This window comes from Oncorhynchus nerka, linkage group LG13 (assembly GCF_034236695.1).
Source record: "Oncorhynchus nerka isolate Pitt River linkage group LG13, Oner_Uvic_2.0, whole genome shotgun sequence".
NCBI lineage: Eukaryota > Metazoa > Chordata > Actinopteri > Salmoniformes > Salmonidae > Oncorhynchus > Oncorhynchus nerka.
The window spans coordinates 36,295,894-36,316,521 of NC_088408.1; the positions used below are offsets into that span (position 1 = coordinate 36,295,894).

Here is a 20,628-nt window from a genome sequence, read left to right on the forward strand (position 1 = left end):
AATTAGGTTACAGCTTCCTCTGTGGGATTTGCAATCAGGTTCAGTGTACCAGAAAGGTGGAACCTCATGTTGATTGGCCCTCGGCGGCATTTCATTTGCCACTGCTTTGTCATAACGACTTGTTGTGAGTACTTAAGACAAAAGCAATTTGGAGACGTAGATCAAGTTGTGCTGACTGCAATTCTCAACAATGCTGCCATTAAACCTTCCCCTATAGCTAAAGCCTACTGAATAAAGCCCAATCAATATGTGGCTATGTCTTTGGGGGAAGTGGTGCCTGTATATCTCTGACTGCTGCTAGTGTTTTACTGGCATCTTTCAGGGCTTTTTGTATAGATATGAACTACTAATAATCCACCTTAGCTATTAGCATCTGTTTTAGTGTGTTTCGTCATCAAGTGAGCACTATTTGTCATATTAGCGTGGTAAATATAAGTAGCTGCAGGCATTTAACATTATTCCCTCCAGCAAAAGGAAAATATTAAAATAGCTTTTCATTACACACATAATGGTTCAGTCAGTCGGTCACTCAGTGTAACATTCTAACAGTCTTATATATTCACCTGAAGAAAACTGAAATCACGCCCAATGATCCAATGGGCCAATGGATGCCGAGCCCGCCCTCAGAAGCCCCAGCTTCCTGGCTATAATCCCGGGGCACACATTCATTTCCTCAATGCTTCGCTCTTCAGCTCCTCTGGAGGAAGAGCGTATCATGTAATTTGCTCACTTTTGAAGCACACGAACACTACAAAATTCAGCTCCGACTTTGGTCTGTTAGTAGGGAGAGAGTACTCGTCCCAATAGATGTTACGAATTTTGACTCTTCTTATCGGTTTTTGTTTTTGTTAAAAACCCATTACTTTCTCCACTGCTTGTGTAGACAGTTCTTCCTTGCTTTAGTAAGATTGCCAGTGGTGAGAGTAAATTCAAAAAGGCTAACCAGCCGAGTTGGAACCTCCGACTGTGCCCCAGGGCATGTGGTTTCACAATGAAAATTAAAGATACTCATGAGTGCTTTCCTGTTTAAATGGAGTGGAAACACGCTCAGGAGGTCTTGGCTCGGACCAGTTCGTGTGACCATTGTCTCCTCCTGGCTTCAACTTCCATTGGGCATCGGGCTGACTTTGTGAGAAAGATTGGGGCTCCTGATGAAGGGTTTCCGGTGAAGCGACCTCGGGAATGGGGTTGTCTGAGGCCGGGAGAGAGCAGCGGCGGTGGTCGGAGTTGATAGGGCTGTCATCACAGCCAAGTGAAGATCATTCCAGTTTCTCTGTCATTGATCAGATTCCCGGGGATGGTATACTGTACTATCCCTGGCTGGTTCTGGAGGGTGTTCAGAGTGTGAATCGAATGACATCAATCTGGGGCAGCCTAAAGCTTTTGGATTCGGCCGGTGAGAGTGAACCATTGGTGGTTAATACGCCTTTGATGGAGCTGTGTCGTAGGGCGGCAGATCACCCGGGGGTGGATTGGCCGGCTTCTCCCCCACAGCAGAGTTCCTCTAGGTTTGGAGGAAGGTATCTACCTCCTGTTCCTGCAGCTGTGAAGCATCGCTTACCCCTGCTTACCCCTGAGCTAAAGGCGACCCGGGATTCCCCTCTACCGGGTTATGGGGAGTTCATGAATGTACAGCGTATGGAGTAGGCGGGGCACGTTTGCACTCCGCTGATGGATGCAAAGCTGGCAACTTACTTACCTCCATGGACTAACAAAGGGGCTAATCCTAGCACGGTACTTCCAAATAAACAGTCCCAGTTCTCGGGGGATCAGCTGGACAAAGTATACCAGGCCTAGGGTGTGGCAGCCCGGTTGTTGAATGTGGTCACAGTGCTGCAGATGTTCTGTATCATATCGATTTGCTGCAAGAGCTGAATAAGACTATGGAGGCGGGAAAGCCAGTTTCAGGGATCTTTGTCGAAATGCATGCTACGGCTAATTTTGTACATCTGTCCTGTTGTACTATCCTGTCTGTAGGGGAAGTGTGGGGGTGACAGTGGTGGCTCAGCGACACCTCCAGTTGACATTGTCCAGGATTCCTGAGAGGGACATGCAGATGTATTTGGATGAGCCAGTTTCGCAAACAAGGTTGTTTGGCTCGACTATGGCGTTCTTACAGAAAACAGGACGCAGCTCTACGTGTCCTTTTCCCATGAAAATCCTTCACAGGGGTGATGGGGCCCTCCTCACCAAGCATTTATAGTGGCAACAGTGCTCCCAAGTGGCTCGGTTAATGAGGGCAAGTTACTAGTTGCCAAAGTCCCCGAACCTGGTGTGCACTGGATGTCAGAACGGCAGTATCACGAAAGCACATTGTTTCAACCCAAAGTTCCTTGGTGTTCAGGGGTATCGAGAGGGCGGTATCATCCAGGTGAGGGCATAATAAAAACAGTTCCTTCCCCACATTCAGACACATGGTTGTCAAGAGTGGTGGATTCGAAAACAAATTATCCCAGTCCTCAGGCTGGAGCTCTGCCCCTTCAGGACATAATGTATGGGAGACTGGCAGCGTGCTCTGTCCAGTGGCGGCCTACGCAGTTTCACAGTAGGTGATGAGGACGGTGGCTAGGGGTTACGGACAGCAGTTTGCTGTGCGTCCTCTTCCTTTTCGTGGCATCATCACGTCAATGGTCCCCGGGGTCCTAGCGCCTGCCTTAAGAGTGGAGATTTCCTCTCTCCTTCAAAACCATATATTTGGATGGTCCCCGTGTCAGAAGTACAGAGCGGTTGGTGCAGCCGATGGAACGCTGCGAACCTTCCTGGACTTGCGGTTTCATTTTGAGGGTGGGCTCTCTTTCGGGCTCTCCCTATCACCCCGCACCTTTTCTATGGTGGTGGAGGCTGCTTTGGCACCGGTGTGGTGCCAAGGGATCAGAGTATTGGCCTATCTGGACGATTGGCAGGTCTTGGCGGGGTCAAGGGAACAGGTGGAGCTCCACACTGCCATGCTGGTTTCCCATATTCAATCTCTCGGGTTCATAGTGAATTACAAGAAAAGTTGTTTGACTTTGGCTCAGTGCGTTCATTTTTTGGGTCTCAATCTGGACTCTGTTCTGAATCATACGTTTTTGTCCCAAAAGAGGAGGGACACATTCCAGCTCGGTCTGGCACGATTTCAGCTGGGGCACTCGATGCCTTTTCACTTGTGCCTGCAGTTATTGGCTCTGATGGCCTCTATGATAGCTGGGGTGCCTCTGGGACTTCTGTTGATGCGTCTGTTTCAGCGCTGTCTGAGTGCTACACGCCTGGACGCAACTTGCCATTGCCATCGGTGGCTCAAGGTATCCCTGTCGTACCTAAGGGCGTTGACTCCTTGCAGTGGGTTCTCATGGGCCGGATATTGTCCCGCAGGGTGATCACCGCAAACGCTTCGTACTCAAACATTTTTTATAGTTGTTTATTAACCATTATTCTACCAGGTATATTGACAGAAAACATAGTGTACTACTTTCTCTTGTACACTTAAGGCTCGGAAGAGTTGCAGGGGAGAGGAGAAGAGATAAAGGTGCTTTGAAAGCTAGGAAAAAAATTGTAGCTTGCAACATTACATTTTTTTTTAAAGCAGCTCTCATGCTAGAACATGTTGGAGACCCCTGGTAAAGGCCATGGCATTGACCTTGGACCTAGCTTTGATCCTGGATGCTCTGTGTGGGCCTCCGTTTGGACCATTGGAGTCTGTGGACCTGAAGGTGCTTTCCTACAAGACTGCCCTGCTCATGGCATTGGCGTTGGCCAAGCGCGTTGGGGATCTTGACATGCTATCAGTACACCCGTCCTGTTTGGAGTTTGCGGTTGGCGACTCCAAAGCTGTGTTACATCCTAATGCAGCTTTTGCTCCCAAGGTTATGGCTATATCTAACAGGTCCCTGGCTTTTGAGCTGTTCCCTTTCTCATCTCCTCCATTTGCTCCCAGTGAACAACGGAGGTTGCATGGCCTGTGTCCGGTGCGCTTCACACATGTATATGGATGGGACCCTGGATGTCCGCGTTTGTGACCAGCTTTTTGTCTATTTTCCTAATCCAGCTCAGGGTAGGGCACTTTCTTGGATTGTCTCCCTGGCATTTGACAGCAAAGGACAAGGGAAAAGGATTGCCTAGTGATGTGCATGCTCACTCCACTAGGGGTGTGGCGGCTTCTAGGGCATTGATCCGGGGCATCCCCACATACCTTAGTGAGGTTTTATCACTTGGATGTAACTGCTCCCAGTGTGGCTCATAGTGTTCTTATGGCTGGGTCCGGGAGTGGGTGTTAGGCAGTGTGCAGGTTGCGCATTTATCAGGGTTACCACAGTTCCCTTCGGGTTTGAGCCTTGGGCTGCCTTGGGGTGCGGCAGAGCGTAAAGTGCGCATTATCAGGGTTACCATAGTTTTCTGTGTGTTTGAGCCTTTGGCTGCCGTGGCGGCGTGGGAGTACACAGTTTCCAGGTTACTGCAGGTTTCCTGTGTGTTTGAGCCTCAGGCTGCCGTGGTTCATCGGCTCTGATCAATGCTATGCAGCGCGTGTGCCCTTTGGACTTGGCCTGTAGTGGCAGATTGTCATTGTGCATAGCCAAGTTGCAGCTGGTTCTGGTTCCCTATATAGGGCTCTGACAGTTCAGGCTTCATGAGGCTCTGACAGTTCATGCTTCTCAGGTACCTATTAGGTAAAAAGGTGGCTTCTGTAACCAGTGGTGGACTTAATGATTTGGAGGCCCCAGGCAGAGACCAGTTTTATGGGTTTTATAGGAAAGACATGAAATTTAACTGTGAAAATGTATTACCTTTTAATATGCCATGAACACAACCACTCATGATTTTTTCATCTGATTATCAAAAAGTAGGTTACCTTCGCACTTTTATCCCAAATAATTACAGCATCCAAACAGTGCACATTGCACCTGCCAACTTTTCTTCAATTGGCAAGTGGCTAAAACTATCTTACCGGAGAAAGCATCCAAGCAAACGAAAAAACGTACTATGCCGTACTCTTGTTGGCCAGACAGCATAATATACATGGGCTACACATACAGTGCCTTCAGAAACGATTCATACCCCTTGACTTTTTCCAAATTTGGTGTGTTACAGCCTGAATTTTAAATGGATTCAAATGAGATTTTTGTCACTGGCCTACACACAACACCCCATAATGTCACAGTGAATTATGTTTTTATTTTGTTTTACAAATGTAATAAAAAATGAAAAGCTGAAATGTTTAGAGTCAATAAGTATTCAACCCCTGTGTTATGGCAAGCCTAAATAAGTTGCATGTTCTGTGTGCTATAATAATGTTTAACATGATCTTTGAATGACTAACTCATGTCTGTACCCCACACATACAGTACAATTATCTGTAAGGTCCCTCGGTCGAGCAGTGAATTTAAAAACATATTCAACTACAAAAACCAGGGAGGTTGTCTAATGCCTCGCAAAGAAGCGCACTTATTTGTAGATGGGTAAAACTGTAAAAAGCAAACATTGAATATCCCTTTGAGCATGGTGAGTTAATAATTACACTTTTGATGGTGTATCAAAACTCCCAGTCACTACAAAGATACAGCCGTCCTTCCTAACTCAGTTCCTTACTCAGAAACCTGTTCGCAATAAGCCACTAAAGTAAAACTGCAAAAAATGTGGCAAAGGTATGCTTGTCATCAGCAAGGTCTAGGGAGTTGTTTATGATACAAATAAATGGAATACAGCTAAGCACAGGCGGAATCCTAACGGGAAACCTGGTTCAGTCTGCTTTCCAAAAGACAATGGGAGACAAATTCACCTTTCTGCAGGACAATAACTTTAAACACAAGGCCAAATATACACGGGTGTTGCTTACCAAGACGACCAAGGTGACACAAGTCAAGGGGTATGAATACTTTCTGAAGGCACTGTACATGTCCTCTGCCTTGATGACGATGGCAGTATTATCAGCAGCACCTGTCTTTTTACTAAAGAAATATGTTCACTTCGGCAATTCTTCTGTAAAAATGTCATCTTTCTTTATTTTCTCTGCCTCGCTCTGGAAGCGCCTCATTGCTGCTACTTAATTTCAATGAAGGTCACGTTTGAAATCGTATCGCGTGAAACAATGCACAGGGTGGAGTAGTCCATTATTTTGAACCAGTCAAGGTGGAATAGTACATTGTTATGAACCAGTCCGTGGGTGATTAATGACACGTGTTTCTACCATTATGATAAAAACTTGGATAATATTAATATTGATATGAAACACATAAATAAATAAATAAATTATTGGCGGGGGTTGGGGTACTCGAAACGGAGCATGGGTGGGATCTCAATCGGAGAAGTTATATATTTTTGTAAAAGATTAGAAGTAAAAAAATAAATAAATTATGCCCAGCTTATGGGGCCTCTTGATGATTTGAGGCCTGAGGCTAATGCCTCTTCTGCCTAATGGTAAATCCGCCACTGTCTGTAACCCCTTTTTAGAGCTAGTGTAATCTGTGTGTGCTTGGGCTGCCGTGGGTCTCCTTGTTTGGTACCCTCTGAGCTGGCTTGGGGTGTGATTGTATGTCCCCATAGTATGTTATACCGAATGATTGACTGAAAGGGAACGTACAGTTCTGAATACAACTACTCTTCCCTGAAGGAGGGAACGAGGTATAACATATTTTGGCCCCGTGCCGTCAGGGGATTTGGGCACGCTGAAAGCTGTACTGAATTGAGGAAATGAATGCGAGCCCCATTAGTATATCCAGGAAGGCGGGGCTTCCAAGGGCGGGCTCGGCATTCATTGGCCCATTGGTCATGAAGTGAATATGATTGGCCGTTGACTCCCTCCTTCAGGGAATAGTAGTTATACTCATAACTGTACATTTTCCTGTGGTTATATATGAACATTTACTCTGCAGAACAATACTGATACAATACAATACTTAAGTGCTGTGCTACATTTACTGGGACTTTTTTTTCCAAGAGGATGTAGTGCAAGCCTTTATTGTTCCTTAGCCTTTTATTGAAATTTGCCTGATTGAGATGTGGCCAGTCTATCTCCAGATTTTAAATTGGGCACGTTCTGTCTTACCTCTGCAGGTCCTCTGATAAGCCTGATCACAGTACAGAGGTTAATGCCTACAATAAAGGCCAACAAGGATTTAGAGCTTTTGGTGAACGTCCCCTAAAATGTACCATTAGAATGATGATAATGCCCGACCTTCCATCTCTTCCTATTCAAGGCGCTGGGGGGGGGGGGGGGGGGCTCATCAGGAAATGTATTTGGCTTATCTCAGTGTTTCATTTGTCTTAAAAGACTCAGATGCATAAAGACATCGGATCGTTATCGCGCTTTAGCACCTCCGTCTTTTTGGTTGAGGCCCAGATGCCTAGACCTGCAGGCCGGTCTCTGTGGAAGGCTGGGCTTTAATCCTGTCCAGTTTGTTATTCTGTGTGATCTGCTAATCCAACAGGCCATGCTCCCGAGCATTGCTCCACCACAGATATCGCCCCTAACCAGCCCTTAGACGGTCCGGACACTGATCATCCACTGCCTGGGATTATCACAAAGACACAAGCACGCACACGCTTATTTAGAGACACAGACGCGCGCACACACACACACACACACACACACACGCATGCCTTTGTTTGATCTCACAGTAACCAGATGTCCTCCTTTTCTTCTTATTTCTGTGTCCAGTTGATTTTATAGGAGGGTTCGACTCCTATGGTTATCAAGGGCCTCAGAAGACATCCCATTTGCAACTACAACCCATGTACATGTAAGTGCACTGTAGCTACATCTCTTCACACCTCCTATTACAGTCCTTCAGAAATGTTTTCCCCTGACTGTGGCTTATCTGGGTGCCAAGTTCACTATATTGTCACACTTCAGTCTATAAACTGGACGAATAGGACTAGGCTGAGGACATTAGAACGCCAGGCAGAGAGGAGTCTCATATATAAATAATGCTAGTGTCAATACAGCTTAGGCAATAGCTTGGGTCAACAATGAGGGAGGGACTGTTTGTATCTGGACTCCTGAAAGGTTGGGATTGTCTTGAGAGTAAATGAGGAGAGGAGCACGGGATGTTCAGTCTTTGAGAGAGTTGAAAGGATTTCCCTACTTGACACTGAATGGATCAGAGATGTTGTTTTATAATCCTGTGTACAGTGCATGCTGGTCAACATATAATACACGGGAAATAGACAGTAATCCACTCCTACAGTATAAAGAGTTATCCTCGAAAGCGGGTCTCAGAGGTACATTGAACATGAGTGTGGATATACAATGCACAGGAGGTTGGTGGCACCTTATTGGGGAGAACGGGCTCGCGATAATGACTGGAAAGGAATTAGTGGAATGGTAACAAATACATCAAACACATGGTTTCCAGATGTTTTTTTTAATCACATTTCTCTGGGGGGTCACATGAAGCACATTTTTGGGGATATGCTGTGCTGTGCTCATGGCCTTGTGTGCCAGATGAGCTCCACAGTGGCAGGAACAGAACAGCCTGGGTATCCCCTGCCTGCCTCTCTCTGTGGAGCACAGGCCTCAGCTGACTGGCCCAGCTAAGTAACACTAATCGTAGGGGGAGAAACACTGTGAAGCAGTGCCAGGATTTAGAGCAGGGTGCTGACATGTCTACTAGTGAGGAGGGGGGGTTGGTGGGAATAGGTAGGGAGGAAGAGAGGGGGGTAACAGCCTCTTGCCCAGCCCAATGCCTACATTTGGTTATTCAGGGGTGACTACAATGGAGTGTCTCCTAAATCTTAACCTGCTGTCTGTCACTCTCAGACAGCAATGAATGGAAACACAGGGAGGGGAGGGGACAATGAAGTGCACAGAGGGTGTGTGGACATGTCCATTGTCTAATGTGAATGGAATAGGATGTGTTGTATCTGGCCCATTGTTCAAATCAGTATTGTGTCATCTGTTATTAGCTGCTGGTTGTACAAGTTCAGCTGAGTTCAGGTGGGAGTCCTCCGTCATTTAAGGGAATAGGGTTTAGACTTGCACTCAAGGAAACACTTCAATCCTTCGTCAACATGACTCAGTTGTGTCATGAATGTTCTGCCTATACTTCTCTATAATAACTGGGCAGATAGGTGGCTAATTCCAGGGTAAATCACTTTACCGTCATCACATCAGACAAGAACCATCATTTTATGATCATAATTTCCTGTATTGCTCAGGGAAAGTGTGTAACTGTCGGTAGGTCAGCATTTAACACATATGGCACACATTATGGACATATGGATTCATTTGTAACACAGGAGAATGGAGAGAAAAAACTAAAATGTCATTAAGAGCCATTCTGTGGTTTGATGACACCCAATAGGGAAGACAACATAGATTATAAATCATTCGCGCCAAGATAATGATATGGTAGATGTGCTACACATCCTCTTCAATAGTCAATCAGTCTTCACAGCTGATGCCCGTTAACAGTTGTTCTTATTGGATGTAACAACTGTGAATTGCCAAGGTCTTTAGAGAATAGTGGCAGGTGCAATGATTCATGCTTCTTTTTTTTTCGTGATGTGCTTGTTTTAGCATGAACATACAATATGAACTTGTATTTGAATTTGTCTGTGGCAATGTGCTTTCTTGGCACTGACTCATTTTTCTCTTTCTCTTCACAGGTCAAAGTAACAAGGACAGCTGCCTTATGAACCAATCAAATAGAGAGCTACAGTTCTAACTTATTGTCTCATTTCGTAAATGTCTTAAAATAATACAGTGTCTTACAAACTGTGTGGAGAACATGAGATTCGACACTTTAACCTCAAAGACTCCGACAAACTGGGTTTTCTTTGTCTCTGCTCAGCCTCTCTGCTCAGTGGTGGAGTCAGTCTGGGTCTGGACTAGGGGCCAGGCAGGTGCAAGAGCGCCCTCCTGTGGCTCTGTTGACCTTACAGGACGCATATCTCTCCATACTGGTTCTTGCTTTCTTTATGACAGCTGAATAACTGTTATATTGAGGGAACAAATTGCTTTGATGCCCCTGGACAGTGTTCAAAAGGACCAAGATTCTGGACAAAGGGAAACAGTTGGACTTGTGCCAAGTTCTGAGAGCACTAGCTAAGTGGTGCCTGTGTTCCGACTAACTTGATTAGAAATACGCTCTGCTTAAGGAATGTTCAATAACTAATCACTATGGCTTTAGTCATCACAAGTAGTTTTATAGCTCCCTTATGAAGAGTTGATTAGAATCAATGTACACGTGAAACCATGTGTTTACAATACATACACTTTGGGCCGTTGGAATTCGATCTGAGTTGGGCAATTGAATGGGACAAAACTTTGACCGGATTGAAGAAGCTATCAGTTGTTGTTTCTTACGATGGATGTATTTGCCTTGAATGTGCCAAGAACAAGCGTTAAAGATGAGTTAGACAAGGTATTGGATGCTATCGAGAGATACATATTTTTGGAGCTCGTCTCGGGGACATCAGTTCAAAAGTTCATTCGGGGATAACACAATATTTGTTTTGCATGAGGTGTCAAAATCTGTTGCATATTTAATCTCTGAAAGCACTGGACCTCATCCCAGACTAGGTAGAGGTGACAGTTGGCCTTTCTGCAGATGTCTTTTCTCTGTAAGGTTATGTGAATTTTGTGCTTTTTTTAAGACAGCGTGGAGACATGAGTCTAATGACAAAGAGAAAACAAAATATAACTTCTTTCAATTCTAGATTTTTTTTTAACATGTGACAGTGTTTACTCTTTTATAGTTGACTAACAATATATTATAGAGAGCTTGGAACTAGAAGGTTTTATCTGCATTTTTTTAATCAAAATTGAGTTATTGACATAGCCTTGTTCTCTTCAATGTTCTCTACAAATATATAAATACCCCAATTCATGTTGTTAAGTTCCAAAGAATACAATAGCAAAATAGATGACACTATTCAAAGCAATGAGGGTTCGTAACTATAAAGCCAATTATCTTAGAATAATCTTTTTGCAGATAGAACCTTGTAGTCCCAAGCTCTTGTTATGTGTATAAGTGGGCCTTTCTTTTACTCCTAACTGTATAAAGTGTCAAGGGAAACCTTGGGAACAATATCTTGCTGATAGTGGTGTGGTGTGAGGACTAGAAGGAGGTGTGTGGTAGAGTTTGTGCTGTGGCTGAAACATTGTGCTTTTGTCTAGTGGACAGCGTGGGAACCCCCTGAACCAACCAGGACTGCCTCAGTTCTTTCATCGTCGTCTTAGCCTCATCATACTGTAACTGTTCTACTGGAGGGAGCCTTCTTCCCGTGAGCAAAACAATTTGTATATCTCCCACCATGCATAAATCCTTCTGCTCTGTAGACCTTAACTCTATATCATGGGACCTATCTATGTTTTCTATTTCAATAGTGTGAATCTGTTGGCTCTTCTGGAAATGAATGAGGTAATACTAACAGGTCTTCCAAGTGACTGAATATTGAAATGGAAGCTTTTATTTCCCCCTCCGTTGTGATCTATGATGATAATTTTGTAAATGTCACCTCGAAATACATAAATGCCTAAAATGCTGTTCTAAACTCAGGCAAGTTTTAGCTTCCAACATACACTTACTACTTGTGTTTGAACATGACCAAATGGTAACAGCCAATAGAAAACCTGAAGACACAAAGATTCCAAAGCTAAGCATTATCCTCTTCTTCATAACATTTGTGTCTGGGACAGTATGGTATTGATATTCAACTGGATAAAAGCAATATGGTCTCTAGTAATGCTTCCATTCATTATAAGTCCCAGATAAGAGTAAGTTGTGTTTTATCAGTGAGTTGATCTAATATGATTGGATAGTGGATGTACTGTAGTGACACTGGTGGTTACCAACATAGTTACTTACTGCTGCAATTGTCCATCACCCCTTGATTACAGAGATTATTCAAAGTTGTAAATATAACAGACATTCTCAACCAGGATAACGTTTTTGACAAGATGTTGTATAGATCTGAATTAGAAATAAAATCATTAGATTGCATCTTGCTGTACTGTATTCTAAGTTCCTACGTTCAAAGGGAGCTGTATATAATACTGTTGCAGGCACTCAATTGCTCATCATAGAGGCTTTCCTGAACACACCATTGGTTGTTTTGCTTGGGTTCAGTGCTCACTTCTACTTCTCAATAGATTTAGCAATTTATATTTATGTTACTTTCAAATTGACTGTAAATATAATAAAATCTAACTGTGGAAAAGTCCAATCAATTTTCTCATTTGATTTCCGAGTACTTTCACTTCCTGCAATGCCTGATGTAATCACTGACATCCTACTTTCTAATCTCTCATCTGAACAGCGAGATGTGCTGATACAATAATGGTTTGGAGTGCCTAGCAACAGCCTGTACAGCCGGAAGGTATCATTCATTACAATTTTCTACAGTATGTGAGGCAAACTGTTGCCAGCCTCAGCCCATCCGTTCTCAACACTGCAGACATAACGGGGGAGGGTGTGAAGCTAACCTGATGCTGCCATCTATCATTTATTTGTTCCTCTATTTTACTAAATGCTCCACTCTCGTATACAATGTTTAAAAGACCCATGTACTTGCCCTGTGCCAAGTATAATGCTCTGGCAGGAGGCTATTGATTAAAACCTTTGAAGCAAGCACATGTGGCTACCTGTGGATGTAAAGATTTTCCTCTCCTATACATATGTCTGCAGGTTTACCTTCCACCTGCCTGGGTTTTCTATGAAATATCCCTTTATGAAAGATAGCAAGGCGTGAAATTCATTGTTACCTGAGACCTATACAGCTTTCTATAGTAAACAAAGCTTGCCCTCTGGGAGAAGAGGAAATACTCTGCCAACTCCTCACTGGAAATTGGATCTTTAGCCAATGAGGCAATTGGAAAGAGAATAATATCCTGATATGATACAGGAGCTGAGCTGTGGTCGGGGGAGAAATCAATCCTTGACACTGTTGCATTTTTATCTGATCTTTGTGTGTGTGTGTGTGTGCGTGTTTGTGTCTAAATATACACCAATTATGGAAAGGAGACTGTCTGTACTTGGAAACCACAGCGGTAATGCTCACAGAGCAATGGTCCCAACACACACAGAGCTGGCTGGAAGTTCACTGAACGCTCACTCTCTCGCACACAAAATGAAATGTCAAAGACTCACCAATATTCACAGCCATCTGTTCAAGAGAAAATGCAAAGTAGTCTGTTTTAAAGCCTCCATCAGAGTCACACTGCAGCCGGGCTCCAAGCTGACGAAAGAGGTGCCATCATGTGACAGATTGTTTTATCAGAGAGTCATGTGAGACCTACCAGTGTTAGAAAATGATGAATACGGGGGGAAAAAAGCATATAGGCTCCTATGCTAAATAGTACTGAGAACATCAGGGACATCTTTCGAGCTCTTTTTCTGATGACATAGGCATTCCTACCCATTAGTGTCTGTCTCCTCTTTGCCTCCGTCAATCATTCCGTCTGGGTCTCCTGCCACAGGAACCATTTGTAGTGGAGAAGTGTATATGATATAATGAGGTTGGGAAGCCTCAGAGCGAGTAATGACTGATCATGAGCCATATCACAGTATTACTTTGTTTCATTGCTTTTCCCAGTGAGGAGGATTTCAGAGTCTAAGTCAGCATCTCCGCTGTATTTTGAATGTAAAATATGCCATGTTAAAAAAATGGTATTTGCAATATTAACAAGCATGCTTATAAACAGTTTAATACACAATACACTGTTTAATGTTCACATATTCATGATACTACCTATCAAGAGGTTATCTTGATGAACCTAGTTTTGATACCAATATGGTATTAGTCATTTTACTACCAAGCTAACATATCCACATGTTTACAGTTGGCTTCTTAAATACAATATTAACTCTATGTGTGAAAGTTGTTTGTCTTAGCTGAATTTCTCCCTCTCTGCACTGTATATTAATCATGCATATATAAAACGCAGCCCCAAGGTACCATTTGGCATTGGAAAAAATCGACTCATTTGACCACAGGGTTGATTCAGCACGTATCCATTAGCCCTGGTGGCCTAATATGAAGGTAATTTAGCCCTGAAGCCCTTCTGAAGAAAACTGTACAGTCTGCACATATGCTTGTCTTTTTTACGTTTTCTATATCGACTTGCAAACCAGATTTCCTCTGTCGCAGTTACATATCCTAAATGCAAATTCCCCAGTTGTGATGTTGTGTTATAGACTATACTACCCTCTTCTGTTGACTGTTGATGTTGTCAGTGTGCCACTGGACCACACATGTATTGCTGATGATTATTTCATTGGCAAATACATAAATGGAATAAATATATTCAATTGTGAAATGAAGTGCCATCACTTTCCGATTTTGAATTGTTTTATTGAAAGCCTCTAGTAGCCTGAATTGGCAAGTGTCATGGTAGAAGGTATTATAATCTGACCAAATATGGATATTATAATTGGAATACCGTAATTTTCTAAAATTTTTGAGGTATTCCTCAATTTGTGGAATCAAAATGTTGTCCTTTATGATTTATGGCATCAGGTGCGTCCATAGATTGATTAGGTGCGCCCTTTGTGCACAATTGCGTATAAATGACAGATCATACAGTGCCAGATTGTTTCTACCTTGGTTAGAGGTAGCCTGTCGCTGGGCAGACAAGGATCCCCCAGACTGCACTATCAAAGTCATATAAAACCAAAACGTAATAGGTGGATATGTATGAAATCTTCTTGCTTATTTTTCATTGACAAATGCGCTGCCGTTTGCCACAGCTAAAGAGCTGGATGTTTGGATGAAGTCAAACAGCTACCACGTTACGGATTTATTTTCTCCCACACGCAGACCCGGAAGCAGAAATACAGACTTGGGCTTTGTTTTGTTTTGTTAGTATCTGGACTGGAGTTGGAGGGGAAGCGACAACGTGTGCATGGTCGGGGAGTTATACCTTGGGAATGGAAGATGAACACATTTCTCTCAATGTTTACAAGTGTACAATGCCTAGTTTTGTCAGCAGTTATGACGAAGAGACAGTCTGCAATCCATCAGAAGTGTTTGATAAAGTTGAGACATCAGGCACAGATTTTATTCAAGATGCCTGGGAAACAAAGATCCGAGTACAAGACGGGGCATCGGAGACGCACAAACACAGACCTGAGGGAACGACTTGTAAAGAAAATGTTGAAGGATACAGTTTCAGAAAACCGACTGCAGTGGATATTTTGAGGAATTTCGGGACGACGAGATCCCCCCCGAATTCCAATAACAATTCAGCAGATGACCAAAAAGAGCCAGAGGATGCCGTGGTAGAAATTGTTTTAAATGAACGAACTGATTGTGTGGACCTTGAAAAGTCAAGTGGTAGTGAAACGAAGGGTGGAGAAGAGCAAATCGCAGATCACACAGAGGGATTAACGTCATCCGATTTGGATGAAGTCGATGTAACAGATTCTGACGAAATTTGTGAAAGTAGCAGGGCTGACGACGATGTCGTACAGTTGAAGGAACATGTTTACTGTACGGTATACTGTATTGCAAACGATAACTACAGGAAACCGGCTGACAATGCCGGAGAACACCAATATAATGGGGCGATAACTCCGTCAACATCAAACGTCGCCAGAGAGCCATCCACGGATTTGCAGCAGCAGAGCGATTTGGAACTAGGCCACCCCTCTGTCCCGGAGCCATACACCCTATCGAACCTGATTGATCCTAGAACTCTGAACAACTTTTACAACGGGGATTACAATGTATCAATTGTCTTGACCTGTCGCATCTGTCTGGACGACAAGCACATAAAGCCGCTACATTGTTGCAAGAAGGCTGTCTGCGAGGAATGCCTGAAGAGATACATCAGTTCACAGGTATAAACCTGGCATCACAGTTCACTGAAGGCTGTCTCCAGCGTCACATGTTTTCTATGTCAAGCCGTTTGGATGAAGTGTGTGTGTGTGTGCGTTCAATAGACACAGGATAAATCCGCAACCCTTTTGATTTAAACGAAACCTTCCATACATAGTTGCCCATTGTAGACGTGCTAAGAGAAAGGTATTTTTTGGACCTGAATGCCAAAACATTCAAGAGATAAGGTGCTCAAAGGTGACCCATTTTGCATAGCCCACTATAACCATGAGACACCCATGTCTTCCTCACTGGAAAAGATAAACGGTTGAGATTGACATAATTTAAAAGCTTAGTGTTGTCAACATTTTATAATTTCTGGAAAAAAACGTTTTTTTTTATTTTTTTGAAACGCATTTTTTGAACCTTTTAATGTAATCTAATCTAATGTTATCTAAAAACGCATAAAAGGCGATTTGTTTTCTTCATATTTGTATATATTGTAGCTTAGATGATGTAAAATAGGGTCAAAGGTGTTTGTGTCGTTCCCGCCATCGGTTGAGACACAACATGCTCTTGAGTACACGGTGGGTGTCATGTTTTGGCTGATAAATATACTCAAATAGTCCGAAAATAAACATTTCAACATTCAAATCGTACCACAAAGACGGTTGGAGTTCCACACAACATGTTGTTTTAAATGATACTGTCAATCCCCCATAGGAAACCTATTGAAATCATACACCATTTAGCCCAAGGGCTGTTGGCTAGAGCGAAGGAGCCAAGACCAGTGTAGGCACATTTGCTATTTAACGCAACAGTTTTTGTGAAAAAAAACTATTGGTAGAGTTGAAAATGCGATAGATACACATTAAACGTTACATTTTTATTCGTTACATGAAAACGGAAGGGAAGCATTACATTTTATGTGCACTACGTCATGACGCACTGCTTTTTATCTGCATAAAGTCTGGTAGAAACACACCACTGGTGGGAAAAATGCACATATTCTCTTCATGCGGAAATTAGAATATTCCCATGAAAATCTGTCGCCAATTTGATGGAAATGTAGCTAGTGACACAGAAATAGATAGGGCCTATACATATTCAAACGAGGCCTACCTGTTGTGATTATTGTGGGTTTTCACAACACAAATGTATGTTTACCCTCATTGGATTAGCTTTGGGATCATTTGAGACACTCCCTAGCTCATTGGCATGTCAATAGCTTATCCAGGTGCAGTATGTAGTGGTATGTAGACATTTGGCTGCCTGTGTCGTACTGTATACCCAATGGTCCATGTGCTCAGACTAGTTACCACGAGGAGGAACACCTGCTGGGGCAGTCAGCTGGGAGAGTGCTGGGGTCTAGTATTACACTGTACACCATGTGCTCAACTACCTGAGGTAGACCCAGTCAAAATAGTCTGTCTCCGCTGCAGCCTGGAAGAGAGACAAGTAATTGGGATGTAGGTTAGTATAGTGATAAATTAACAGGTTTAACAAGTTTCCATCGTAGTATTAGTGTTATGCCTATGTGTCAGTATTTTGCTGGGCTGCTTGGGGAGAAGGGATGGAAGGAATATCCCATTGTGTTGTAACTGTGCTGCCTGCTTCAGCCATTGTTTTCCTTGTTTAGGGAAGCCATGTGCTTCCTGCTTGCTGAACCTACTGGCTCCTCATGTAAGGAACAATCTGCGACAGTGCTGTGCTATGGAATTCAACAGGATAACTAGGCCCAACTCTGTGCTACTGAGTGTAAAGTGAAGGGATATGTTAGGCATTCCCCAGAGAATGTATCCGTGTCCCTGTCTATCCTTGAATAAAGTGTGGGATGACTGTGTGGGATGACTATGGTATACAAAGTTTCTATGGACGGCTAACACAGAAAACCTGTGTGTGGTGTCTGTGGGTGGTTTGCACAGATATGGAGGATGTAGAAAAAAACAAGTAAAGAAATTGACTAAAGAAATTGCAACATCAGTGAAGGCACTGACTGACTGCCTGCAAAATGGATTTGTTGGCTGAGTGCTGTGGGTGTGCTGTCTATCCTCACGGCTGATGGCAGCAGCAGAGGTAGGGTTAGAGATTGTAATATGTGGCTGTAATTGATAGCCTAATCCAGGGGTTCCCCAGCGTTTTTCACAACCCCGCAATGTAAAAAATAATAATAATAATTAAAGTGATGTGATCAACGGCCAATGTTTACTTTAATAATTGTGGCTATGAGAGTCTATTACAAATCAGTCTGACAGTACTTTTGACCGTATTTCAATCTGAAAGTATGGTTTGAAGTGACTGGAATGCATCAGAAAGGTATTGGGAAGTTCAGAAGATAATCAGGCAATAATGTTGTGTGATCTTCTGTGTAGAAAATATGTTCATTTTCCACAGTCTGATTTAGTGCCTGCCCATTGGGCAAAGATTTAATTTCAACCCCAAACATCTGTGATGACGTTGAATCAATGTGCAAAAACTGATTGGATTTGCAAAGAGTCAATAGCGTAGCCCAAATTTGAACATAAATCCAATGACATGGTGACATTTGTTGTTGATTTCACATTGAATTTGTTAGTTGACAACTCAACCAAATGCATACAAAAAAAATCACAAACGCAACATGTAACAATTTCCACAATTTTACTAACCTACAGTTCATATAAGGAAATCAGTACATCAAAAATACATTCATTACGCCATCGTTTATGGATTTCACATGACAGCCATGGGTGGGCCTGGGAGGGCACAGGCCCACCCACTTAGGAGCCAGGCCCACCCACTGGGGAACCAGGCCCAGCGAAGCAGAATGTATTTTTTCCCCACAAAAGGGCTTTAATACAGACAGAAATACTCCTCAGTTTCATCAGCTGTCTGGGTGGGTGGCCCCAGACGATCCCGCAGGGTAAGAAACCAGATGTGGAGGTTCTGTGCTGGCGTGGTTATGGTCGTGAGGCCAGTTGTGTGTACTGCCAAATTCTCTGAAATGACATTGGAGGTGGCTTATGGTAGAGAAATGAACATTCAATTCTCGGGGAACTGCTCTGGAAGACGTTCCTGCAGTCAGAATGCCGATTGCACACTCTCTCAACACTTTAGACATCTGTGGCATTGTGTTGTGTGACACAACTGCACATTTTAGAGTGGCCTTTGATTGTCCCCAGCACTAGGTGCACCTGTGTAATGATCATGCTGTTGAATCAGCTTCTTGATATGCCACACCTGTCAGGTTGATGGATTATCTTGGCAAAGGAGAAATGCTCTCTAAAAGGGATGTAAATAAATTTGTGCACACAATATGAGGGAAATACGTTTTTTTGTGCATAATAGAAAAAATATCTGGGATCTTTTATTTCAGCTCATGAGGTAAGGGACCAGCACTTTACATGTTGCATTTATATTTTTGTTCAGTGTAAATCACAACTACACGTTGAGCTGGGTGATCTCTGTTTTAATGGGTCCTGTGCTTGTTGGCATTGTAGAGTGAAACAGGACACACGTACACGTTCCAGAGTGTCTTATCTTTCAGTAATAGGGTCCTAATATTTTGTAGCTTCAACCGTTCAAAAGATACAGCCTCATTTGTAGGAAGAAAGCAGACCTCTAGCGGCTACTGGAGGTTACTGCCGTAACCCTGGTTCTATGAACAAAGTGTGATTATTATTATTATTTTATTTTTTCAGGGTTTCAAATCAGGCGACCCCACATGTGGCCGCGACCCCTAGCTTGGAAAACGCTGGCCTAATCACAGAGCTCTGTCCCTGTAGCACCTAATGAAATCCCGTTGCTCTTCCACGAGAGGCTGTGTGCTGCTGTTTGTTCTCTCTGAAGACAATGTCAGTTGGCCACCAAGACGGATCTTGTTATTGTCGTCTATGTAGCATCAGATTGCAGACTGTTCCTTGACTCAAATCCAATTTAGTCCTTGACTCATCAAGGTCAGGATAGGGACTGATACAGCACAAGAGCATTTCCATGTAAAAGACCCATCAGCGCCAACATACGAAGTTCATAGGAGCATATCAATTTGGGTGTCAAATGAAAGCTGAGAGTCTATATTTTGGGGGAAATGAAAGCATAGATACATTTTTCAACCATTTTCCATAAGAAAATGTTGGCATAAGCAAAGGCTTCGATTTTTGGATAAACAGAAGGAAAAGGGGGTTTTAGAAAACGTCTTCCAGAAAATGTCTTAAAAGGTATCAGAAATACATCAAAACACAATGATGTTGACGTAAAGACCCTACCAACTAATATCAACACTTATATTTAGTTTTGGAGAAATTGTTTACCTTCTGTAAGTTTTAAGAAATGTTGCCTTGTGCCTTGAATTCTGTTACCAAATTTTTGCATTGTAATTTCAGAAAATGTTCATGATACAGTATATCTGCACTAGTAGTGGGAGGATAGTGTTTCACAGTATTACTTACCCGCAAGTGTTGTGATTAGCTGTGATATTCGCCTATTGATTTCTCCTGCTGGTGCGGCATCTGTTGTCAAAATGGGAAAGCTGTTTTGACTTTGTGGTTATCTGGTGGAAATCGGGTAAAACGGCCAATGTTGAACAAATTCTACACTGTTCGTTCAGTTTTTGTGTATTTGAGAAAGCAAACACTTAATATGGTAGGGAATCATTGTACCTTCTAAATCTCTGTGAAATATATTTTCAATAACAAGGCTCAAGCACGAGTCTCCGCCATGTTACGGGGGAGATTTGTTTTTAATGCAGCCTAGTGCTATTCCAATTCACCTAGCTTCCACATACTGTAGGGGAGAAATTCTAGGTGTAGCACCTTTTAAGATATTTTCTAATTTCTCTCCCTCATGAGGAGGGAGGATAATGAAGTTCACAGAAGTAAAAAGTAATAGTAGACCTACCAATTAGTTATAGTGATTTTA

The 20,628-nt window shown here is 42.9% G+C and overlaps 2 protein-coding genes across 3 annotated transcripts in view; both read left to right on the forward strand.

The window, feature by feature from the left end:
- The window catches only part of nkain2 (sodium/potassium transporting ATPase interacting 2), a 179,133-nt gene extending 166,992 nt beyond the window's left edge, over positions 1–12,141 (forward strand). Inside the window, exons 6-7 of one of the 2 annotated variants that reach the window (XM_029676846.2) lie at positions 7,631–7,712; positions 9,580–12,141. In XM_029676846.2, the coding sequence (XP_029532706.1) occupies positions 7,631–7,712; positions 9,580–9,589 (92 nt within the window). In that variant the 3' untranslated portion in view covers positions 9,590–12,141. Of the gene's footprint in view, positions 1–7,630; positions 7,717–9,579 lie in introns of those variants that run through there. The other variant, XM_065026367.1, reaches the window with a different exon arrangement.
- A 2,576-nt stretch (positions 12,142–14,717) lies between these two features.
- rnf217 (ring finger protein 217) overlaps positions 14,718–20,628 on the forward strand; it is a 29,775-nt gene continuing 23,864 nt past the window's right edge. Inside the window, exon 1 of the mRNA XM_029676848.2 lies at positions 14,718–15,755. Coding sequence (XP_029532708.1) covers positions 14,844–15,755 — 912 coding nt within the window. The 5' untranslated portion in view covers positions 14,718–14,843. The remainder of the gene's footprint in view (positions 15,756–20,628) is intronic.